General features: G+C 41.6%; 2 protein-coding genes across 2 annotated transcripts; both read right to left on the reverse strand.

Moving 5' to 3' along the window:
- Positions 1–304: 304 nt before the first annotated feature.
- On the reverse strand, positions 305–1649 carry LOC106987132 (olfactory receptor 10K2-like). Its single transcript, XM_027048698.2, has one exon. The coding sequence runs from the start codon at positions 1247–1249 to the stop codon at positions 305–307; it is 945 nt and encodes a 314-aa protein (XP_026904499.2). The 5' UTR covers positions 1250–1649.
- Positions 1650–14440: 12791 nt separating this feature from the next.
- LOC106987136 (olfactory receptor 10T2-like) lies at positions 14441–15481 on the reverse strand. Its single transcript, XM_015085379.3, has one exon. The coding sequence runs from the start codon at positions 15479–15481 to the stop codon at positions 14537–14539; it is 945 nt and encodes a 314-aa protein (XP_014940865.3). The 3' UTR covers positions 14441–14536.
- Positions 15482–26499: the final 11018 nt, after the last annotated feature.

The raw sequence follows: 26499 nt of genomic DNA on the forward strand, positions 1-26499 counted from the left end.
TTTTTCAGGTCGGCTTTTCATCTGGCTGAGACTGAATGACAGTATTTGCCATAGCCTAGAGTTCTGGACACACCCAAGTTTTCCTATAATCGCCATCTATTATTTTTCCCTCAGCTGAAAAAACTTCAGTGAGCAATATTTAATGTGATCACAGCAAGATGTGTTTTTCTGAATTTTATACTTGGAAACGAAGGAAATGATCTCTGCTCTTGAAAACTGTGCTCACTTGCTCAATCATTTCTGCTCTGGGAATTTTTCCTGGTATGCCTTGTGCTTTAATGGCTTGGAAAGAGCAGGAGCTCGGTTAACATCGTGGCAGGGAAATGGTTTTTCCCGCAGCTCTGCGAAGAGCTGACTTGAACTCCTTATTTCTCAAGCTGTAAATCAGCGGATTGAACAAGGGAGTCAGGATGGTGTAGGAGACTGATATGAGTGCATCTCGGCCTGAAGAGTAGTTGGACTTGAGCCGTAAGTAGATAAAAGAGGCACAGCCATAATGGATGGTGACAACAATGAGGTGGGACGCACAGGTGGAGAAGGCTTTGTACCCGCCCAATGTGGAAGGAAACTGGAGTATGGCAGAGATGATGTGACTATAGGACACCAAAATCAGTGACAAGGGGATAACCAGGACCAGTGCACAGAGCATGACGATGACAATCTGACTCAGGTAGGTATGATGAGATGCCACCGCGAGGACAGGGGCGATGTCACAGAAGAAATGATGGAGTTGGTTGGAGGCACGGAAGGGCAGGTGGAATACCACGGAGGTGATAATCTGTGCAATAGTAAAGCCACAGGCACAGGCAGCAGCCACGAGTCCCACACACACCCCGCGTCCCATGAGCACCGTGTAGCGCAGAGGGTTACAGATGGCCACGTAGCGGTCATACCCCATGGCCGCCAGCAGGAAGGAGTGAGAGCAGCCGAGGAAGAGGAAGGTGAACATCTGGATGGCACAGCCCAGGAAGGAGATGGTCTTCTTCTGGGCCAGGAGGTCAACCAGCATCTTGGGTACGATGACGAAGGTGTAGCAGGTCTCAGAGCAGGAGAGGACAGCGAGGAAGAAGTACATGGGGGTGTGAAGGGCTCTGTCTAGCACGATGGTGGAAACGATGATGGCATTGGTGCCCAGAGTGAACAGGTAGAGGGGCAGGAAGGCAACAAAGAGCAGCCGCTGCAGCCCGGCCAGAGAAGAGAAGCCAAGGAAGACGAACTCTGTCACCAGGGTCCCGTTGCCCCGCTCCATGGAAGGTACATCATTCAGAGACAATCCAAGAGAGGCGGAGATAGTGTCAAGAGAGACCTCTGAAAACAAGTAGAATCACAAGAAATTGGCCACGATAGAGCAGGTGTTAAGATCCGTGCTCTAAATTCATGATTCCCCCTCCATGCGGTTTAATTTTAAGACAAAAAGGTGCCTAAAATCAGCCACGTGGACAACCAGGTGAGTGTCCAGAGTCATCCTAACAGCATAGGCAAACCATTCTTGACATTTCTCAGACCCAGCTCTCCCTCCGTCTTCTCTTGCAGGTTGTGGCTGTTATGCACATTCGTAGCTCCGCGCTCTGTTTATCCCACAGACCTTGCCATCGGCTTCTTGTCCCCACCCTGTCCCATACCGTCAGTTGCAGAGTGAATCATCTGAACACACTACCCGGAGAGGTGAATTTGTCTATGACTCTCAGCACCTTCCCCTTAGCATTCTCTTTACACTCCGACATTTAGCTCCCACCTCCCCACGACCTGCACCGGCATTCTCCCCGCCCCCGTTGGCCACACTCTCTGGTGTGGTCATTGCCTCCACCTTCTTGTACTCTGATTACTCGGACTCTTGCTTCCAAGCCTTCATTCTGTTCTCCAATCTGGAACAAGTTTTCCAGGATGGAATATACCTCTGCATCCTCCAATGCCCACCTCAGAGTCCTTCCTCCTGCAGAAAGAACTGCCATCTTCCTCGGGACTCTTGTCCATTTCCATCACTTCTCTTAATGCCTGCAGATACCCCATTGAACCCATCCTTCCCATCACACCCCACATCTCTCCAGTCCGTCTTGCCCCTGATGCCCAGTACAACTTCTGAAATATAAATGGTATCATGTTGCTCCCCTCCTCAAAATTTTACTCATGGCTTTATACTCCAACCCCTTGTTTTGGAAACCAAAATGTTTTTGTGATCATCTATGGTTCTGTGATGCCTCACTATCGTACAGACGTGTTGCGTCTTCTCTGCCTCTATTCCTTGCTGATATTAACTTGTTATCCGTTTTTTTAAATTTAGAAATGCTTTACCATTACTCTGAAGCCCCAGCCAAATCACGAACTTTATTGATCTCTCCCCACAAAGGAGATGTTTCTGTCTCAGAATTCATATAAGACATTAATTGCCAATCTGATTTGTTGTTTACTTACTTTTGAAATATTGTATTGCATTTTTCTCATCTCTCTTTTCCATTGGATTTTGTACCCTTGAGGGGATGATGTAAATTGTATGTATTTTCACCTGAATTCTCCTCAGTATCTAGAACTGTATTAGGTACCTAATGGCTTCTCAATAATTCCTAGTCCTACAAATTAAAAACTTCACTTGACATGTTATTTCTTACCTCATGATGTCAGAAAGCCTTCCTTCCTAGAACTTGCAGAGTAAGAATCCTCACCATTCTTTCACCCTGGGCATGAGGATTGTACAAGACCAATAATGCCTAAGGATTTCTGTGCTACAGGAGCTAAGTTTTATCTTTCAAGCCAAAAAGAGAAATCTCAGTTTACAATAGGAATATAATACTGAAGAGAGCATCATTAGAATTCTATGTATTCCCAATCCCTTGGACATTTGTTACTCTCTAGAGCATACTGGAATGTAAATAAATGGGAGGGGAATTATAAGGTAGACTTGTGTTTATCCCACTTAAAGAAGCATATCATTCAAAATTACTATCTTAGCTAATACTAATGATAAAGATTAATGGCAGTGTACCCTACCTTACCCAAGAACTCCCAAATCAAGAAATTTCAGGTGCTATACAAGTGTTAAGCAATGTGATTATGACCAGATGCTGTGTGTTAGGGACACACATATGAATGAGATCCAGTCCAAGACCTCATGGTTCAGGGTGAGACGTTTGCAGAAGGAGAGATTATTATAAAATGATGTAGTGATTGAGATGACAGATACGCCCCTGTGACTGAAAGCCCCGAGGGGACAAATCTTTTGTACATCCTTGGAAAAGAATATTTTTTGTGATTATTTCTGGGTTTCTTTATATCTGTAACAGAAATGTTGAACTACAGAAGTATCATGAGTTTCTATCATTTTCATCCAGATGTACAAATAGTTCGAGGAAGCACAGTTTTCCGACCTGCCCCTGAAGTTTCCTGTTTCCATAGTAACCCTTCCCCCCCCTCCCCCGCATCAGACCTTCTCTTCCTCTACGGTATTCCCCTGGTTCTTTGTTCGATGCCTGACACAAGGGTTCTTATTGATTAGAAGGTTTATTTATTACTAATATACTCTTATCTAATTGCAGGATCCCTGATTCTCAGGGCTACTAATGAATTTCCATGGGTATGATCTCTTATAAGCACATGTAAAGTTGAGTAATGTAGGAATAAAGTGTGTTTGGAACTTAAACAGCTGTGGACTTTAATCCTGACTCTGGCATATTCTAGTGGCAAGATCTTAAATTCTCTAAGTCTCATTTTCTCACATGTATGGTGAGAAAAGCAATTCCTGCCTCCCAGGCTGCAGTGAACATTCATTGAAATTATGTGTATGAAAGGGTCTAATTTAGTAGATAGGAATGCTCAACAAATACTTCCCTTTCATTACTTTATGGTTGTTTGATGGGGGTTGGGACCAGAAATATTTTCATCAGTGAGATCATGAGCATTTAACTCATGGCAAGTTGGCGATATTGCCTTTTCTATACTTTCCAAGGGAGGGACGATTAAAGAGGGATTATCATTCCCCTGAGGTTCCCCAAGCCTGACTGAAGGTAATCTGGTTTTCTACGCAGTCCTGCCCTGTGCTGGAGGAAGCCAGGGCTAGACCTTGAAGGACGATGCCGGCCCTTCGGTGTCTGGGTGCTCTGTAGCCAGAGTCATCCATGCGGGTTATTTATGCCTAGTAGAAAGCAAAGGAGGTTTCCTAAATTTTCTATTTTGTTGGGGGGCAGTATGAGACCAGCTTAGAAGATAAATTGTAGTTAATCTTTGTCACATATGAATATAAACTCAGGAATTTCTCCTTATGGATGTTTTATAATTATCAATAATGCACATCTTATATGCATTTTTAAATAACTGTGTATCTAGATATTAAACTCAACTATTTATTGAGCTCCTAAAGACTGGAATACATTGTTCCATAATTCTCATGTTTTATGATTTCATGATTTCTGTTAAGTCCTAAGCACTGCAGATGTAAACATGAATGTGGGGTGCACCTGGGTGGCTCAGTCAGTTAAGCGTCCGACTTCGGCTCAGGTCATGATCTCACGGTTCGTGAGTTTGAGCCCAGCGCCGGGCTCTGTGCTGACATCTCAGAGCCTGGAGCTTGTTTCTGACTCTGTATCTCCATCTCTCTCTGCCCCTCTCCTGCTCACTCTCTCTCAAAAATAAATAAACATTAAAAAAAAATTTTTTTAATGTAAACATGAATGAAGTCATTGTTCCTTTCTCTGGGAAGAGAGAATCACACAGCAGGCATATTACAAGACAGATCATCATAAACATTATGAAAGACATACAAGCAAAATGTCCTGAAAATAGTGAGGAAAAAACAAACAATTTCTGGAAGGCTTTGAAGAACACACTGTATTTGAATATCACCTGTAAGCATTTTGATAAAAATATGGGCATTACTGGAATTACTCATGTAAACACTGTGATTGAGCTGAATGTTTCCCTTAATGTTGACTGGCCCTTTAGAATTTTTGAACAAATGTGTGCCGTTCTGTTGTATAAACAGACACAGACTTCCTGTTTCCAAAGGAAATGCATATGTGTATACAGGTCTGTGAAGCGAGAGACACTGCCTTTCTTCTGTTTCTGTACCATAAATTTCACCATGGGGTCACAAATGAACCCCACCCAAAATCTACTTCAGTTAGTTCCTTGGCGGACCTTCATCCCAATCATTAGTCAACAGTATTCCTTCTCACATTTCCAGGCAGAAAAAAATAGAACATAATTTGGGTAATAGTTTATCAACTAAAATTCAGAGCCATCTTTTAGCGATATAATACGAACTAACATTTACATGTTCTCCATCTTCTAGAGTGCAAATATTGTTTTATATATAATATAAATATACGCAGTCTTATTTGGTATTCATAAGGAACCCATGAGTAGATATTATTTTTAACATCTCCATTATAAATGATAAGCAAAGAGTTTGAGGAAACCTCTCAAGTTCACACAGCCAGTAGAACTAACACTAGGCTATAGATCTGCTGATTGGCGTAGGGGTATTGCACATGTGTGCATGTGTGTGTGTGTGTGTGTGTGCACCCGCACATGGGCTGGTGAGAACAGCAGAGCAGTATTCTGTCACCCTCCTTCCATATGAAGGTACTTAAAGACAGGATTTCTGTTACCCTTTTGCTGTGGGCTCCAGTCCTGACCCCACCACATATTAGCTTTGAGACTTTGACGTGTCTGAATCAATTGACTCATCTTTGTATGGGGTTCACTCTGACAATCAGCCAACTTACCTTTCAAGGTTTCTCCAAACTGAGCGAGAAAATACTGTTGCAGTGGCTAAGTATTATGCAGATATTTATTCTGTAATTATCATTTAGAATCAAAATGGGGCAGATGGTTTTGAGACCATGACTTTGATAACTGCCTGGCCCACTCCCCCGGCATCACAAAAGATTTAATAGGGTAAAGATGGTTTCCCTTCACGGGAGAGGGAAAGATATGCTGCATTAACCCTGTCTCTTACCCAGGAGCATCTGCAGAAAGTCAGAGTCATAAATGTCATAGTCCCTGGGGATCTTGCAGCTCCCTACCAGCCGTCTCATCTGAGAGATGAAGGAATCGAGGTTCAGAGAATGCTGCGAAGTCCCCAAGACCAGAAGGCACCTGAGTGGCTGTGTTAGCAGCAGAAGAGAGGTCTTTTGCCTTTCAGAATGTGATTCTCACAGTGTTACGAAGCCTCCTCAACATGCTTATTATGTAGGTACTAACTTGCTCTTTGTGTATCTGTGTGTATAGGAGTTAGTTCCGTGTTCTGTTCATGACCCACCTGGTCTCCAGGAGCTTGTGCTATAGTCCGTGTTTCTGACTGGCTCTGACTTTGTATTCCTGGGGGTTTCTGTGTCTTCATCTCTGTCAACTATCATTGTTTGCAGGGCACTTACTAAGTTCTAGAACCTGTACCTAGACCCCACTTTATACAACCATTTCTGAAAAAGGTTGTTACTGGAGATTTTGTATACATAAACACACACACACACACACACACACACACACACACACACACGTGCGCACATGTGCGCGTGCACCATGGATTGTTATTCAGCCTTAAAAAATGGAAATCCTGCCATTTGCAACAACATGGGCCTGGAGGACATTATGCGACATGAAGTAAGCCAGTCACAACAGAGAAAAGTCTACTTTCAGGACGGAGCTGAAGACTCAAACTCCTAGAAACAGAGCAGAATGGAGATTCCCAGGGCCTGGGGGAGGAGAAGTGGGGAGTGGTTGTTCAATAGGTATGGATTTCAGCCATACAAGAGGAGTATGTTCTAGAGATCTCCTGTACAGTGTTGTGCGTGTACTTAACACTACAGTATTCTGTGCTTAACATTTATGAAGAGGGTAGATCTCCTGTTAAATGTTCCTGCTGTAAAGAACAGAGATTGTGTGATTAAAATATTGTTGAGTGCCCTACTGAATTAAATCAGCACCGAGGCAGGGTCTGTGTAAATCTAAGAAACACCAGTGAGTCAGTCGATTTAGAATATCTATAAAATGTACATGCATAGCTTTACAGAAATTCATTTTAAGGCTTGAATCATCCTGGTTAACATTATTTGGAGTTCACATCCTTCCTTGCGACAGTGTCTGTTTCCATTGGCACTGCACCAGCGTGGGCCCATCGCCCTTCTCTGTGTCTTACCTGAGGTGTAAAACCATGGGTCCCACTTACTCTCACTTCCTGTCCATTGTCCGGTTTCTCAGCGTGATGGGTGTTCTGTCCAAGAGGATGTCTGTTATTCGTTGATGGGCTCCCGTCTGCCTTCCCTCTTCCTCACAGGAAGAGAGGCACAGAGCCTGCCAGCGACAGAACCCAAGCGAAGTGGAGAAAGAGGAAAGGTCAAAATGGGGCCGAGGCTACTGATCTCCACTCAGGGGCAGGGATGGGAAGATGGTCTGGGGACTTAGACCCCGACCAAATGTAACCAGTTTCCTCCCGCCATTTGTGCCACTTGACCAAAGTCCACAGCCCACATCGAACGGTGGCCACTGAAGAGTTGGCACTTTCATTGTATTTATTGGCAGCGGGTTGCTCTTCACTGGGTCTCCTGACGCCAGAGTCGTTGTCATGGCGACGTTGCACTGGGTTCAATTAACGGATGAGTTGATTGTGGAAAATAGAGGCAAGTCACTAAATGCCAAATTGCTCAAAATTGGGGCCAGGCATTAGGGCTTGGGGAACAGGAGGCTCCCGGCCACTCACAGATGCAGCACGCAGCAATTTTAGAAAATTTGGCTAATTTTAAGTTGGTTTCTCCATTTTACACATTACTGAAAGGGCAAAGGGGAAATTTATGCAGAGAATCCATGATGATAGGTACATTATAAAACATGTTTGTTTTGCCTAAAATGTGCTTTTGTACTTAAAATTAGGGAAGTCTTTTCCTGTCAGTCTGAGAGGGTGGATTGAGCAATGTTGCTTTTTATAGAGAAGGCCCTGGTGGGACTTAGCTGAGAGGAGATGCGTTTCAGCCCTCCAACCATGTTCCTATTTCCTGCCTCTCTCCTCCATAACCCAGAAACTGATATAGCGCACTGTGTACGTAGGGGATATTGAAGCAATATGTGCTGAGTGTTGGGTGAATCCATGGTCACAGAAAGTGCCACCCCAATGACACAACGACTTCTCCGTTTACACAAAAATACCTAGAAGTATTTTCTGATCTCCCAAATCTCTGGTTTCCCCCAGACTTGTGGCCATGCTGGGAATGAGGGTGAGTTCAGCCTCACTTTCCAACCACATGTGGATGGATGTTGGAAACCCCAAACAATGACATGGCACAGAGCAGGACCCATCGAGTATCTGGTAGATGAGGAAATAAGGATACGGAGGACAACAGGGAGGGCAAGAAATAGCTGGGAACAAGAAATAATGCCCAGGAAGAAGTAGGAAGTAAGAAAAGTGGAATTCAGTATCTCTGAATTTGAATGCTGAACTTTTTTGGTTATCGATGCCTACTGTTCACGTCCATGACTTTGAAGAAACTACTTTATCAACGTATTACTGACATGTGAAAAGCTGTATATATTTAATGTGGACACCTCAGTGACTTTGGGGATAAGTATCCATCCGTGAAAGCATCACCACCACCAAGGCGGTAGACCTTCAGCTCCCGAATTTCCTCTCGTCACTATTATTATCGTCATCATCGTCATCATCATTTTGTGGTAAAAAGAGCTAACATAAGGTCTAGCCTCTTAGCCAGCTTTAAGTATCAATATAGTATTGTGAGTTGTAGCACTGTGTGGCGTGGTAGACGTCCTGAACTCATCTTGCATAACTGAACTTTTGTACCCTTTGGGCAACATCTCCACTTGTCCTCCTCCCCCTAGCCCCTGGCTACCATCCGTTTGCTCTCTACTCTCTTCTATGAGTTTGACTACTTTAGGCTCCCTTATAAGGAAATTATACTGCATTTGTCCTTCCGTGACTGGTTGATTTCACTTACCATAATGTCCTCTAGGCCCATCTGGGTTGTTGCAAATGACAGGATTTCCTTCCTTTTTAAGGCTGAATATTTGCTTTATCCATTCATCCTTCCATGTGGACCTTTAGTTTTCATATCTTGATTCTTATGAGTAGTGCTGCAATGAATATGGGAGTGCAATATCTCTTTGATATCCCGAGTTTGATTCCTTTGGATAAATACTCAGCAGCGGGATTGCTGGACCATATGATTGCTCTGTTTTTAATTTTTTGAGGAACCTCTATTCTGCTTTTTGCAATGGCTATACCAAGTACCATCCTGCCAACAGTGTTCCAGAGTTCCTTTTTCTCCACATCCTTGCCAGTACTTATCTTTTGTCTTTTTGGTAAAATTCATTCTTTTAGACATTTAGTTTAGGTGTGAGGTGATATCTCATCATGCTTTTAATTTGCATTTCCCTGATGATTAGTAATGTTGAGCAATTTTTCATACACCTATTGACTTCTTTGTGTATCTTCAAAATGGGAAAAGGATAGTCTCTTCAAAAGGTGGTGTTAAGAGGGGCCCCTGGGTGGCCCCGTCGGTTAAGCATCTAACTCTTGACTTTGGCTCAGGTCATGATTTCACGGTTCATGGGTTTGAGCCCCATGTTGGGCTCCACACTGATGGCGCCGAGCCTGCTTGGGATTCTTTCTCTCCTTTCTCTGCCCCCCTCCTCCAAATAAATAAATAAACTTAAAAAAAAATGGTGTTGGGGGCGCCTGGGTGGCTCAGTCGGTTGAGCGTCCGACTTTGGCTCAGGTCACGATCTCGCAGTCTGTGAGTTCGAGCCCCGCGTCGGGCTTTGGGCTGATGGCTCAGAGCCTGGAGCCTGCTTCCGATTCTGTGTCTCCCTCTCTCTCTGCCCCTCCCCTGTTCATGCTCTGTCTCTCTCTGTCTCAAAAATAAATAAACGTTAAAAAAAATGGTGTTGAGAAAAACTGGCTATCTATATATGAAAGAATGAAATTGAACCCATATATAACACCACACACATTGACCAACTCAAAATGGATTCAAAACATAAACATAAAACCTGAAACTCTAAACTTCTCAAAGAAAACGGGGAGAATATTATCTTGGTATTGATCTTGGCAATAATTTTTTGGGTATGACACCAAAAGCACAAGCAGCAAAAACAAAAATCAGATATATCAAACTAAAAAGCTTCTGCACAGCAAAGAAACAATCCACAGCATCAAAGGGCGATTTACAGACTAGGAGAAAATTTTTGCAAACAATGTATCTGATAAGCGATTAATCAAAATGCATAAAGAACTCATACAACTCAAAAGCAAAACACCAAAAGCCAAATAACTTCATTAAAAAATGGGTCAAAGACCTGAATAGACATTTCTCCAGACAAGATATTTTAATGGCCACTGTTACTGCCTTTAGTTTTTCAAATTTTGGCCTCACTTTCACTCATTTGCTTCATTTTAAAGTTCCTGTGGGGAACTATGAGCTGGAGGTGTCGGGAGACTTGAGTTTAGGCTAAAAATGAAGCCACGTCTGAAGAAGCAGAGCTCTGAGACACATCTTGACAGTTTGAGGACGACCTTCTGGAACTCTGAGCCAGCCTGTGCCCGAAAGCATTGCGACACTGGACTTTTCAACTTACCTGAGCCAATAGGTTTATTTTTCATTAATATTAGTTTGAGTTGGATTACTTTTTATTTATAACCCAAAGATCTTAAATTATAAGACCTTGTCACATTCCCGGATGGAGTTGAGATGACTTAAGTATGTGCTATTCAGGCAGGCATAGCTATATTAACATATAAGAAATTAGGGTAAAAATAAAATAGTAACACATTAATAAAGTGAATTGGCAAGAGGGAGTCATTAAGGATTCATTTGAAAGGAGGGCACAGAAATGTATACACTGAGGCCACATATATGTATTAAGTTTGGTTTCAGAATTAAGCACCAAAGTTTACACTGGGTCACTCAAGAGACGATGAAAATAACTAAGCATCATGTTATTCACAAGACATGAAACACATGAGCCCTGTGGTTTCCAACATGGAGGTACTGATCATATTAACAAAGCCATAATTAATTACTGGACATCTAAGCAGAATGGAAGAAGGTCTTTAAAATAATGTGAACATATCACACCTAAAACCTCAGAGTTGGAGCCTAAATGAAAAACGGAACTGTATTTTCTTCATCTCAGCCCACCTGGGTCATGAGTCTGGACTAAGACTGTTCAGACCCTCGCCTGTGCAGTTCACACTCAACTACCTATTCAGGGCCTGGGAGTGAGGGATGACAAAAGGAAACATCCCTGCCCACTTCCTGTCTCTCTTGACCCTGCCATACCTCTCACCCCGCTTCACCCCTTTCGCTCATCCCGTTCACCCTCTCCCACCCACAAGATCATAAATATATTTTTAAATATAAATATATTTTTAAATATAAATATATTTTAAATATAAATATATTTTTAAATATTCTAGAAAATGTACCGCTTAACCTTAAACACTTACTTCTAATATGCATGTGGAATTGACTTTGTGTACGATACGCGACACAGTTAGATTCTCTTTTTCTGTGGCTATCCACCGATCCTGCACTATTTTTGCAAAGATCATCTTTCATTCCAGATATGAGAGGATGCACTTGAACTTTTGCCATATCACCTTTGCCATCATAGGATGAATATATAGATATTGGCTTATTTCTGAGTGATCTTTTCTCTTCCATTGTTCAAGGCATGTGTTTTTGCACCAGTGTTAGCCTATCTTTATCACTGCAACATTATTATATAGGTTTGTTCGTTGGAAATGTAAGTCTTCTAGACCAGTGCTTTTTAACGATTGCTTCGACTTTTTGTTCTTTTACATTTCTGTATTTCATATTCCTAGATATAGGGATTTTCTTTTCTTCTGATTCAGAGAAATACAATTATTATTTTTTTGTATGATTGACTTTGTAGCAGGTAACCTTGTAAATAGGTTCATTTATTAATTCTCATTTTCATCTGTATATTCTTATGTAATTTCTATGTTCCTAAGAATATTTTCGATGCACGCTTTAATTTCTTTCTTTCAAACTACTATTATTTTATTTGTTTCCCTTACACTAGGAAAGACCTCTAGTACAGTATTGACTAGAAGTAGAGAGAGTGGGCATTGTTGTTTTATTTGTGAAATCAAAGGCACATTTCCTCCTCTTTCATCATTAAAAATGAAATTTGCTATCAATTTTTAAACATACTCTATCAGATCAAGAAAGTCTGTTTTTAGTTTTATATATTTTTATTTATAATTGCGTGTTAAATGTTATTGAATTTTTCTGCATCTATCCAATTATATCATAAATATGCAAATCATATTTGTATCTGACACAAAAAATTACATATATACAATTTATATCCTGTATCTACTCCTATCTGTTCTATATACCTATCTAATTTAATCAATAAATCTACCATTCTGTTGGTCCTTTTTTGGTATGAATGTAGTCATTTTGAAATGGAAAGTATGTTAAGTCAAGCAACCTTTGGATAAACCCCATTTGTTCATATAATTGGGTTCGATATGACTGCCTTAATTTAATCTGCAAAGTCCTTCCTAATAGGATTCCGTTTCTGCCTTATTTTTGTTACCTCGGTCTGTCACCTTGGAGGTCTATTTCTGGCCCACGGAACACATACATGTACTCATCTAAGCTATACAATCCTTCTCTGAGTCTGTGCACTGGCCCAAAACACTCGCTGCCACTCTTCACTTCCTTAGTTTTTACTTATTTTTCAGGCCTCAATTTCAATAGTACTTACTCCAAGATTGAGTTAGATCTTATTATTATTTGTATTTTTATTTCTCCAAGATTGAGTTAGATCTTCACACGTATGCAGCCACTGCGTCCCAAGTAATTATCGCACCGCGCTGTAATTCTCTTTTTTTTTTTTTTGTCTACAATGTTTCTCACCTCTCTGTCTTGATTACCCTCACTGTGCCTATTGAGTGGCAGATGCCAAATAATTCATTGTTTGATAAATGAATGAAAGTAGAAAACACATTCTGAGTCGAGTGTATATAATGAATCTTTATTCAGTATCTCATTAAATCAATAGTAAAGGTACTACTGAAGAGCCAGAAAAAAATCCATTCAGTGATGCGATTATTTATATTTACAGGTAAATTAGAAGACCTCAATGACCTGCCTTTTACTATCGTTTATTAATTGAATAAACATTTTTGAAAGCCTAGTGTGTGCTCAAGTGAAAGGCTGAGAAATGAAAATTTGTGAAATTATTAAATAAAATTTACTTGTTTTATTGAAACTCGCCTTCAACGAAAACCACAGTAAATTCAGTGAAATATGTATGAGGTACTGAAACAGGTGACTGAAAGTTGGTCACTTCCTATAATAGGACATGAAGGAAAGAAGGGTGCACCTCACTCTTTTGCCCACAACACTTTACTGCTTTGCACACAGTAGCAGGTGCATCAACAGAGCTTTCATTTCATTTAAAAATTTTTTTTAAATGTTTCTTCATTTTTGAGAGACAAAGACAGAGACAGAGCACGAGTGGGGAAGGGGCAGAGAGAGAGAGAGAGAGAGAGAGGGAGACACAGAACCCAAAGCAGGCTCCAGGCTCCGAGCTGTCAGCACAGAGCCCGACGCGGGGCTCGAACTCACGAGTCGTGAGACCGTGACCTGACCTGAGCCGAAGTGGACACTCAACCGACTGAGCCACCCAGGTGCCCCAACAGAGCTTTTGAGTGTTCAACTTAAATTCCCACTGTATCTGACATTTAGTACAATCATAGTTTATGGAAGTAAGAAAGGAAAAGGAAGGAGAGGTGAAAGGGAAGGAAAAATGTGAATACCCATGCCTTCTGTCAGACAAGCATGGGATTGCTTTGCATTTTTAACTTATTGAGTTCTTAAAATGCCCCACTGAAGAGGTGCTAGGAGTCTCATGTTACCCAGGGGATAACTGACCATAAGAGAGGTTAAACCTGCCTCAGGGCATTTAGCTGGAAAATTATCCAAATCAAGATTCAAATCCAGGATTTTGGGAGTCCAAAGGCTGTGTTTTCTACTCTACCATTGGTCTTTTAGAACTTGAATTCCTTTCTCATTTATCTATAAGTGAATTCATTTCTTTTTACCTATAAATTTTTCTTTGTAAACCCCAAAATACATAGAAAAGCATCCAGAAACTTAAAAGACCTTTGCCACTGGTTCCTTCAGTGTGAGGAGAATATTACAAGGCTGGGCATTCTCAGAAGGATAACGTATCATTTGTCATGAAAGCCAAGAAAACTGACATTTCCAGTGCACAAAAATTGCATGACTTGAGTGCTTAAGAGTGTCCATATTCACATAACTTTCTGGAGACCGATTGGCATAACCTCCACAGTGGACAGAGGCTAACCATGAAGAAAGACTTTCCAACAAAGAATCAAGGTACCTTGAAGTCCTCATTTCTTCCTTTTTTTGTTTTTTGATTTATCTGTTCCTGTTTTGTTTTTGTTTGACCAAGGAGAGTGAGTGACGGATCTGTTTATGAAGTTAAATTTCTGTCCAGGACACTTTCACGAATATAACTTTCCTGATTTACAAACTCATACAGTTTTGGGAAATGAGTACCTGCTGAGAACTTTACTCAGAGACATCTTTACTTCTTTATTTCTCAGTGCGTACACAAGAGGATTGAGCAGTGGGGTGATCACAGTGTAGGTCACTGCCACGAGCCGGTCCTTATCTGAGGAGTACAGGGACGTGGGCCTCAGGTAGATAAAGGAGGCACAGCCGTAGTGGACGACGACCACCGTGAGGTGGGAGGCGCAGGTAGCAAAGGTCTTCTTCCGGCCCTCAGCCGAGGCCATCTTGAGGATGGTGGAGACGATCAGGACGTAGGAGATGAAGATCAGCACAGAGGGAACCAGCAATACCAGAATACTGAGGAAGAAGATGACCATCTCCTTTCGGTTGGTGTCCGTGCAGCCTAGTTTTATGACTGGGGAAATGTCACAGAAAAAGTGGTTGATCCGATGGGAGGCACAGAAAGGCACGCTAAAGACCAAGGCATTGACCACCGCAGAGATGAGGAAGCCACAGAAGCCGGAGGCGAGGACCAGCTGAATGCAGGTGGCTCGGCCGACAACCAGTGCGTAGTTGAGAGGGTTGCAGATGGCAACGTAGCGATCATAGCCCATGACAGCAATTAGAAAACAGTTGGTACAGGCAAAGCCCACGAAGAAGTAGAGCTGAGCAGCACATCCGGAGAAAGAAATAGTCTGGCTTGTGGAAAGCAGGTTGGTCAACATTTTTGGTACAATGACCAAGGTGTAGCAGGTTTCAGAGCAGGAAAGGACAAAGAGAAAGAAGTACATTGGGGTATGCAGAGTCCTGTCCAGATGAATGACGATCATGATGGTGGCATTGGCTATCAGAGTGGTCAGGTAAACCAGGAGGAAGACGAAGAAGAGAAGGATCTGCAGATTCCCCTGATTTGAGAAGCCTACGAGGATGAACTCAGTGGTCATGCTCTGGTTCTGTCTCTTCATTGGTCAGTGGGAATCTGATCCAGACGTCCTGAAATTGCGAGCAAAGAATTCAACAAAAGAGAAATGCCCCCAAAAAGACGATGCGTTTCTGCACAAAGCTGAAAACACTAGTTTGGAAAAACGAGTAACAAACCCTAATCACACTGATCATGGGGTCGGGGAAAGCAGGAGGTGTGAGGAGAAGTGACCTAAGATGTCCCACTTCAAGGACATCTGACGGTTCACACACAGCGTGTTAAATCAAGAGGTGATGATTGAGAGCTCATCTCACCTAATCCTGTCATTTTATGGAAGAAGAAATCGAGACTCGAAAAGATTAAGCCATTTACTTAACCCACATGAGAGCAATAGCCTTCGAAAAAATCACTTACCTGAAGAATCATCTTATGAGAATCTGATTCAGAAAAAAACCAAAAACCAATGAAAACAGTTCTGTCCAGTCCCTCAGATGTTTAGCTCAAATACTGTTTGCTTACGTGCGATATTTCTTATTTATTTAGAAGTGTGGAGATTTATTGATGATAAATAATCAACTGCGAAACCTTTGGGATGGGCTTAGAATGATCCCACATACTGGTGTTTTCCTTGTCATGAGTGCATGGGAATTTGGGATTAATAGCCTGAGTATACAGCTCATACTCTGCACAGAGGGTGATGAAGCCTCCATTCCTCCAGCACTGCCTTGGTCTCTATTGCTTCCAGAATGTTCTAAGAACAACTCTCACCATCATTTGGGGGTAGACCTGTCGTTCGATCTAAGAGCACATAGTACTGAAACGTGAGACAACCAGACAGACAATCTTTATGTCAGAGAAAGCTCAGGGAGCACCTGGCAGGGGGGCTCAGTCAGTTGAGCGTCTGCCTCTTGATTTCGGCTCAGATTGTGATCCCAGGGTCGTGGGATCGAGCCCTGAGTTGGGCTCTGTGTTGAGCGTGGAGCCTCCTTAAGATTTTCTCTCTCTCTCCCACTGCCCCTCTCCTCCACTTGCGCACTCTCTCTAAAAATATAAAATAAATTAAAAAAAAAAAAAGCTCGGGAACCTCCTTGGTCAATTTGCACACAATTCTGTGAATGTTTTGTGGAAATCTGGGAAGTATGTCCTGTCACTACAGTCAAGGTCCAGTTGTAAGAAGCCCACAGCCACAGTGCAGGCTGCTCTCTCCCTAGGCGCCTTAATTGTCGAGAACCTCCGGATTCATAGATGAGCCAGATATTCCTCCTTGACTCAGCCACCTGTGGGTCTGGATGTGTCCTCTGCAGACACTTGCAAGGGGCTTAATCAGTTTTCATCAAGGATAGCCCTTTAGTTACTTCAGCAGAGCCATCATAATCTTCTTCCGGGTCTTATTATTCTCTTGACTAACACTCCTAGTTCTCTCAATTATTTCTCCTGACGTTGTTTCTGGAATTCTCTGTCTGGATCGTCATCTCAGGTGCTTTGGTCCTGAGCATTAGATCACACTTCTGGCCTCAACTGTAAGACAAGCTGGCTGGTCCACGGCCATCACACATCACTAACTTCTGTCCCTCCATCTCTACAAATAACATCACATTTCCTTTCCCACCGTCCTTTATCCCCCGCAGTTAATATTTAGCCCGGCCGCTCATCCCCTGCTTCATATTTATCTCCTGAAAGGCTTCTCTGAGTGGCTATGAAGGCTTTGATTACCGTGCACGTCTACTTCTCTGTCAGTTGTTCTGGGGCCATTGGTTGGAACAGAAGCAAAGAGACACAGGAGCTAGGCCGTGAGGCTGAGACCATGGCTCTGACACCGACCGGCTTTGTGACTCCGCGGAAATCCCGTCTTCGTGCCTCGGGCTTCCATCTGAAATGGCAGTGATAAGGGCAGAAACGTTACGTGAGCACCAAATGGTCACAATCAATTCCCTGACTCATAGTGAATATTGAGGAAGTGTCCGCTCTGTCTAATCCACCTGCCTTACGTGACAAGTCAGGAAGCTGAAGCCCGTAGAGGCACCATGTAAAGATCTAGGTGGCTTCGCAGCAGAAATGAGACTGTGTGTCACACATCGTGAGCTCCCCCATCCAGGGCTCTGTCCTGTCATTAACCTTGGTCCTGTGTTTGCCATCTCCTCTGTGCTGTGTGCCTACGTACCGGTGGCTGAGGAGACAGATCAGCGTGTTCCTGACTCTGTGCGGCCCCGTAAGGCAGCCTGGCCCCCACCCCCTCCCACCTCTTGTTCTCCCACCTTTACGGTGCCACCGATGCTTTCCATCAGCTCAAGTGTAGATCTGTCCTGTCATCCAGGATGTTTCCTCCTACATCTTGGTTTCAGTCTGTTTTGGAAAGCTTGCTGGTTTACATTCGTAATGCTTCCCTCCCTCTGCTCTCTCCATGTTCAGGTGGCAGGTTTTGTCTTCGTCCCTGTATCTCCCCCCTGGATCCCGATGCTCTGACCCGCTTCACCTGTGCATGGCGTCCACCAGCTATGCTGCCTCTGAGTCTTTCTTTGGCGCCCAGGACGTTTGTAGCGTGACTGATGGACGATGCCGCTCAGAGGAAAGGCTGGTGCTGCAGCCCCAATGCAAGAGAAACACTTACATTTAGAGGCAGGGTTCCTGCCCAATCCCGGGTTCCCTTCTAGACCCTGGCAAAGTATAAACGGAGAGACGAATAGGTAAACTGTAAACACATCCTGCAGAATTTTTCCCCCCAGAACTGATTGTGGGAAGTCCGGGGCTATAAGCCTTTAAAAAGGAAAGACAGCTTTGTGAGCCAGATGGGCAGGAGCCAAGCGGACAGCCTTGACTTCACCAGCTCTGTGTGCCTGATGGCAGACACCCCAGTGAAATCCCTGGGTCTTAGAAAGGTAGAGCAGGTACTCTAGGGGGTGAGGCCTCAGGGGGAGGTGGTTTGGGGAACGTGGGCATTAAAACCTTGAGAAAAAAATCAAATACATTCTGTGTTTGACTTGATCTGTGTAAAGGATGGAGAGCTCTGAATCTTATGATTTTTTTCCCCCCATAGGTCATTCATTTTGGCTCAAGGTTCCACTTGCTGAATGAAGTAATGAACTGTAACTCTCTTTAATCACTGGCCTTGTAGAGTCTAGATAGAGATGAACTGCTTTAAGGGGTTACATAAATGCCATCCTTGACAAATCTCATACGGTTTCTTCCTCCTTCAAGGATGCTAGTCGAACAAACCAGATAATTGTTCCTGTATCTCTGCTGCTTCAGTGCATCTCAGCTACGCCTGCAACCCAAAGGGGCGGAAATTCTAACCTTTACGACACTTCTCTGCTGGATCAATCTTTTCAAATACATGAGTGAATGCAGACCTCCTTTTACGCATCCATCAGTTCGTTGCTTTAATCCTTACGCATTGAGTACTGATGTCGTTCCAGGCACTCTGGTGATTGTTTCCATTGTTCCGGTGGGGAAGGCTTCACAAAGTAGGGAATGGCGGAGTCCACGATGGTGGTGGTTTACAGGCCACCTATCGCGGGATTGTACCCAGGATCCTCTGAATAAGGACTCTTTGGGGTAGGTGCTGGGACTCTTGAAATTGGCTCCAGGGATCTCTATCACTCTTAGCAAGTTTAGAGCTACAGCTCTGTGTCTGAAAAGAGGTTGGTGTTTAGAAGGGCAGATGTAGAAGTGAGGCAAAGAGGGCTAAGCCTGAGGTGCTCTCAGGACACTGCACTGGATCCTTACTCATGCTTGGGGTCTCCAACTCCTCACGTTCCTCTTCCGCGTCTCTCCCTGACAACACATCTCTTTCTGAAGGACTCAGGATTTTTGTGCTATTTAAGGAGGGAAGAAATCATGGATTTCTCTCTCGTGTTTTAGTTTTTAATTCTGAGAAATATGAGGTTCTCATTGCTAGATGTGTGCTATGGGTTAATACAAATGAGAGGGGTGCCTGGGTGGCTCAGTCGATTGAGCGTCTGACTTCAGCTCAGGTCATGATTTTGTGGTTCATGGGTTCGAGCCCCACAACGGGCTCACTGCTGTCAACACAGAGACGGCTCCAGATTCTCTGTCCCCCTCTCCCTGCTTGCACTCTCTCTCAAAATTAAATAAACGTGAAAAAAGAAAGAAAGAAATCGGGCTAATACAAATAAGAGTCTTGTTGGTGTTAATCTGAATTTTGAGGAGGAGAACACACATACTTAAAAGGAAGAATTGTTGGGGCGCCTGGGTGGCTCAGTCGGCTGAGCGGCCGGCTTCGGCTCAGGTCATGATCTCACAGTCTGTGAGTTCGAGCCCCACGTCGGGCTCTGTGCTGACCGCTCAGAGCCTGGAGCCTGTTTCAGATTCTGTGTCTCCCTCTCTCTGCCCCTCCCCCGTTCATGCTCTGTCTCTCTCTGTCTCAAAAATAAATAAACGTTAAAAAAAAACTTTTTTAAAAATAAAAAAAAAAGGAAGAATTGTTTTGGGGGGCCTGGGTGGCTCAGTCGGTTGAGCGTCCAACTTTGGCTCAGGTCATGATCTCACAGTTCATGAGTTCAAGCCCCGTGTCAAGCTCTGTGCGGACAGCTCGAAGCCTGAAGCCTGCTGCGGATTCTGCGTCTCCCTCTCTCTCTCTGCCCCTCCCCAGCTTGCACTCTGTCTCTCCCTCTCTCAAAAATAAGTAAACAGTAAACAAAAATTTAAAAAAAGGTAAGAATTGTTTAAATTCATAGGTCATTTTAGAGAGAGAGGGGTGAAGGACTGTACCAGCAAGGCTTTCTTTCCACTCATTTCCATACTGCAGCTCCGATATTATGAGCAGCTTTCTGCGCATCTACTAGGCAAGCATCGGTATCCATTCATCAGTGCATTTAGCTCAATAATGAGCTCATCGGTTGAGACCATATTATGTGCATTTACCGAAGGAACCCAAGGAGAGCACGGCGGTCCTGCTGAGCTGACGAGTGTAAATTGAAGCAAAGTAAGAAAAGCTTGAGGAGGTCAAGCATCTGTCCTCTGAAAGGAGGATACCAGAGAGATGGGCCAGTTTAGGGCAAGTGTAGTCACCCCCTGTCACCCTACAGGGTTATTGCAGTAGGGCTGACTCTCTTCCCCATGCTGCACTTTTCATCCTTGTGACTTACTTATTTCATAACTGGAAGCTTGAATCTCTTAATCCGTTTCACTTATTTCACCCCTCCCTCATCCCCTCCCCTCTGGCAGCCTCCAGTTTGTTCTCTGTATGTATGAGTCTGTTTCCGTTTCTTTTTGTTTGTTTGTTTGTTTTGTATTGTTTTTGGATTCCAGATACTAAATAATTAAAAAATTTAAAATATCATACATGATGAACACAATTTAGAAACAGAGGACCCAGATACCAAGAAAAGCTACTGAGCAACACTGACCATGTGATATTGGCATAAGACTGAACACTTGAATCAATGGAACAGACGCAAACCATAGAAATGGCACCATGCACATACGCCCAACTGATTTTCGGCAAAGATGCTAAGGTTTTTCAATGAAGAAAAGATAGTCTTTTCAATGCACTGTGATGGAAATATTGGATGTACATATGAAAAAATACAAACCTTGACCTTTACCAAAAGTCATACACAATGTAACCTACAAATATCAAAGCTATGCAAATTTGGGGGGAAAAAAACTCAGAAATTCTGCAACTTTGAGTAGACAAATAATTAGATCGACAGAAGATAGAAAACATGAATCACGAAAGGAAAAAAAAGTGATGAATTGAACTACACCTACATCAAAAATGTTGCTATTCCAAAATTAGATAATGTTGATGGTTGCAAAACTCTGATTGTATGGTCAACTACTGAGCTGTGTACTATAAAGCTGTAAATAAAATGGCTTGCAAATTATAGTTCTTTTTTATATTATTTAAAAACTTTTTATTGTTTTTTAATTTATTTTTTGAGAGAGAGACAGAGAGGAAACTGGGGGGTGGGGGCAGAGATGGAGAGGGAGACACAAAATCCAAAGCAGGCTCCAGCCTCTGAGCTAGTAGTACAGAGCCTGACGCAGGGCTCGAACTCACGAACTGTGAGATCATGACCTGAGCTGAAGTCAGAGGCTTAACCGATTGAGCCACCCAGGCGCCTCTACAAATTACATTTCATTAAGACTAGTATAGCAAAGGCATAATCAATGAAATTAAAAGGTAGACCACATAGTAGGAGAACATATTTGCAAAATTTATATTTAATAATAGACTCTTATCCAGAATACAAACGTATCTCTTACAGAAGAAAAAATAGAAAGGCAGACCAATTAATGAAAATTCAGTCAAAGCTTTGAGCACGTACTTGGTTCAAAAGAAATTAAAAATAGCCAGAAGCACATGAAAAACTGCCCAGCACACTTAATCTTCAAGTACATGCATAATCAAGGTACCGTGAAATGTCACTACCCTTGTGGGCTGTTGAAAAGATGAACAGTAGAAGAAGCAGACAGGATGTGAGGGTGCTGGAGCCCTCCTGCGTTGCTGGTAGAAATTAGTCACCGTATAGCCTTTCTGGAAAACAGTTTGACACTTTATAAATGGTTAGATTTACCTCTACCAGCTGGCACAGCCATCCCCCTCGTAGATACTCACCAAAGATAAATGAACATATATGTCTGCATAATGAATTGGAGACTCATTTCATAAGAGTTTTACTCTGATTAGCCTCAAACTGGAAATAAGCCAAATGTCCTCCAACAGTTCAACAAATGAATAAATTGTGGTGTATTTGTAAATGGAATGCAGTTAAGCAATAAACAGAAAACGGATAAATGCAACAAAATAAGTGAGTCTCAAAAACCTTACGCTCAGTGAAAGATAGAAGACACAAAAATGAACATACTATTTGATTTCATTTTTATGAAATTATGGAAAAGATCAAACCATATCAATAAAAACAAGTTTAGTGTTTTTCTACAGGCGTGGGTTGAGTGGAATTGACCATAAACAGATGGGAAGGAACATTTGGGGGTTGTAGAAATGTTTTATATCTTGATGGGGTGGTTATTGCTTGGATATATGCATCTTTCAAAACTCACCAAACTGTACATTTAAATTGGAAACATTTTATGGCATATAAAGGAATCTCTGTAAGGGTAGTTTTCAATGGCAGAAAATATTTTAATAAAAATTAAAAAAACTAGTTGGAACCCTTTTAATTCAAAGTTGAAATGTAATTTGTGAACCACGTAGTCTTACAAATCCATAAAGACCAAAAGCAAAAGAAAAATAAGAAAGTGTTATAAGTAGAAAAATTCCAAAAGTTGAAGGAATACCTGATAAATTTTTGTGAAATGTTTTACTCCTACTAAGATGTAATCAAAGGAATGTCAAAAGAGGCAAATAACATTTTTATCTTTCATCTTGACTAGAACTGAAAGGTTAGAAAAAGCATTTTATATACATATATATATATATGTATATACATATATGTATATGTATATATGCATATGTATATGGGTACATGCATATGTATATGTATATACATATATATGTGTATATATATATGTATGTCATGGAGAAATTGACTTGTCCACAGATAATTAGTGAAAGTGTACATTTATAACAATATTATAAAGCTCCCGCATCTACTGCAAAGATTGATGTCAGATCATACATAGCTGTTTTCTGAGAGCAAATCCACCTGAGGTATTTAAAGTAATGAAAGATTTGATAGACGACTTAGAGATATATATCTGTTGAAGGCCAAGGGAAGGAATGTCAGGAGGGTTGTTCCTGACTTTCAGCATTTAAAAGGATTATAGGGAGGCCCCACCTATGGTTTTGGCTGATGCAGCCCTAGAGAGTGATTCTCAGGAAATCCAAATGCCAAGGGCAAAAGCCCGTACCTACCATCTGCTGGCATAACGTGTTCCCAGAAAACACTGCCTTTCCTTCTTTTCCATTATCTATACAGCTCTAAATATGTCTCAAATTCTCCTGGCAAGTGAAGGGATTCAGGGCAGTCTCCCCCTTCCCTTCACTCCCCCAGAATGTACCACTTTGGCATGTGAGTTATTTTGAGCTGGAGGCACTTGAGACCTTGTGGGCTCAATAGAAACTTTTGTCCTGCCTTAACCACACAGAAGAATCTAAATTGGTGGTGATTTCCCCAAATAAAGGTTATTAACAGATAAATTTGATCTGAGTGACCCATCTACCTGGTAGGGCAAACATGTAATTACCAAACGTCTGCTCTTTTTATTTCCTTCTGAAGTGCATTCCTTTTTTTCTGAAATCCCAGACCACTACCCCTTCTCCTTAGTTGGGAATGACATTATAGACCTCATTTTGCCTGTCTTTGGAATTTCCATGTCTTTGGGGATTCTCCATATGTACACCTATTAATTTTAATTGATTTTCTCCTGTTCATCTATCTCATGTCAATTCTTTAGTCCAGTTAGAAGGACCTTTGAGGGTATAGGAATTCTTGCTCCTTGACACAAAGAATCTGGACAGACTCCAGGAATTTGAGGATTTCTGTCCTTCTAGAAGAGTACAGTAAAGAGAGCCTTAGAATTATAAGTATGATATGAAGTATAAACAAAATATAACCAGCCCCATTTTTCCTTTTGGATATTCAACATCCATACATAACCTTCTTTTCTTGTTTCCATTTCCAAACAGTAGTAACTAATATGATGCAAATATACCTCATACAGTATGTCCACATTCATCTTCAAAAAAAGGAGACACGGTGCCACAGGTTAAGTATTCCCTGATGGCCTTGTTTTAAATATTGAATTATGATGTTTATCACCAGCAGCACACCTTATATATACTAGTCTATTAAGAAAAGGGGGAGTATGGTTAACATATACAGATATATACATCATTAGGCAAGCAAGAAAATAAAACACAGCTACTGCAACCCTCATTTCTGGAATTTATCACAAGACTGTCATAGTTATTTATGATTTTTTTCTTTCACCTATTGAACAGTCTTTTGAACTTAGCCAACACCTCAACATTTCCAAACAATCTAGCCATTGTGACTTTGCCTAATTTAGGTTGTTTCAATCAAAATTTGTATATGAAGTAATAAAAGATGCCCTATCTTCTCTCCTAGATTCCAGACACACTCTTCCCTGCCCTAGTAGTGTTCCTTAAAAAACAGTAGCCATAAAGGAAGACAGCGAGTGAGGAAGAAAGGAAGAAAGAAACAAACCACAAAACAATCAGAAGACAATGAACAAAATGGCAAGAGTAAGTCCTTCACTAGTCACTTTAAATGTCAATGGAGTAAGTTCTCCAAATAAGAGACAGAATGACTGAATAAATAAAAACACAAGATCCAACAATGTCTTGCCTGCAAATGACTTGCTTTAGCTTTTTAGGACACGTATAGGCTAAAAGTGAGGGATGGAAAAAAGATATTCCATGAAAATGGTAAACAGAAAAAGAACAGGAGTGGCTCTCTTCATATCAGACAAGATACACTGAAGTCAAAGCTGCTACAAGAGACAAAAAGGTCATTACATAATGATAAAAGTGCCAATTTAATAGGAAGATATAACAATTATGGATATATATGCATCCTACATCAAAGTACCTAAATATGTAAAACAAATATTGACAGCTCTGAAGGGAGAAACAGATAGCAATCCAATAATAGGAGGAGATTTCAAAGTGTCACCTTCCATAAAAGGATCATTCAGACAGAAAGTTGGTCAAGAAACCAAAGAATGGAACAACAGTATAGAACAAATGGATCTAACAGACATATACAGAACTCTCCATCCAATTGCAGAAGAATGCATTGCCTTTTCAAGTGCACACAGGACATCCTCCAGGATAGATCACATGCTAGGACACAAAATGAGTCTCAACAAATTCAGAATCAACATTATTCCAAGTAACTTTTCTGACTACAATGGAATGAAATCAGAAAACACTGACAGCAAGAACATGCGAAAATTCACAAATAGATGGAAACTAAACGAGCACACTCTTGATAATCACTGGGGCAAGGAGAAATTTAAAAGAGCATTTAAAGAATATCTTGAGACAAACAAAAAATGAAAATACAACATAGTAGGGTGTACAGGATGCAGCATAAGTAGAATTAAGAGGAAAGTTTGTAGTCATAAATGCCTAAAGAAGTACAGATCTCAAATAAACAAACTGACACTATACTTTTAGGAAGAAGAAAAAAGAGAACAAACTAAGCCCAAAGTTAACAGGAGTGAAATAATAGTTATTAGAGAAGAAACACACCAAAAGGGTACTAGAAAGCCAGTATAAAAGAATGATCAACCAAACCAAGTCTACTCTTTTTGAAAACAAAAATAAAAACAAAATTGACAAAACTTTCACCAGAGTAATTGAAGTAAAAGACAGAAGACTCAAATAAATGAAATAAAAAATGAAAGAAGAGACATGCACAACGTATGCCTGAGAATCAGAAAGGATCATAGGGGGCTATTATGAACAATCGTACTGCTACAAATTGGATAAATTCCTAAAAACATATAATCCACCAAAACTGTATCAAGAAGAAACAGAAAGCTTGACAAGCCCAATTACAAATAAAGAAATTGATCTGTAATCGAAAATTTCCCAGCAAGGAAGAGCCCAGACCAGATAGTATCACGGGTACTTTCTACCAAACGTGTGACGAAAAATTAACACCAATCCTTTTAATCCCTTCCAAAAAAGAGAAGAGGGAACAATTTCAAACTCTTTTCATGAGGGTAATATTACCCTGACGCCAAAGGCAAAGACAGCACAGAAATATCATGGGCCAGTATCTCTGATAAACACAGATGCAGAAGTCCTCAGCAATTCAGTTTCCTGGGAAACTGAATGCAAGGACCATTACAATTATTACACATTATGATCAAGTGAGATTTACTCTTGAAATGCAGAAAGTTCAAAGTGCACCAATCAGTGTGATAGACCACACTAACAAAAGGAGAGAAAAAACATGATCAAAACAAAAATGCGGAGAAAGCATTTGACAAAGTACAACATCCATTCATGATTAAAACTCTTAACAAATTGGGTAGAGTAGGAATTTACTAGGACATAATAAAGGCCATAGATGAAAAGCCCACAGCTAAATTATATTATCA

The sequence above is a fragment of the Acinonyx jubatus genome, chromosome E4, assembly GCF_027475565.1.
Source record: "Acinonyx jubatus isolate Ajub_Pintada_27869175 chromosome E4, VMU_Ajub_asm_v1.0, whole genome shotgun sequence".
In the NCBI taxonomy this organism is placed as follows: Eukaryota; Metazoa; Chordata; class Mammalia; order Carnivora; family Felidae; genus Acinonyx; species Acinonyx jubatus.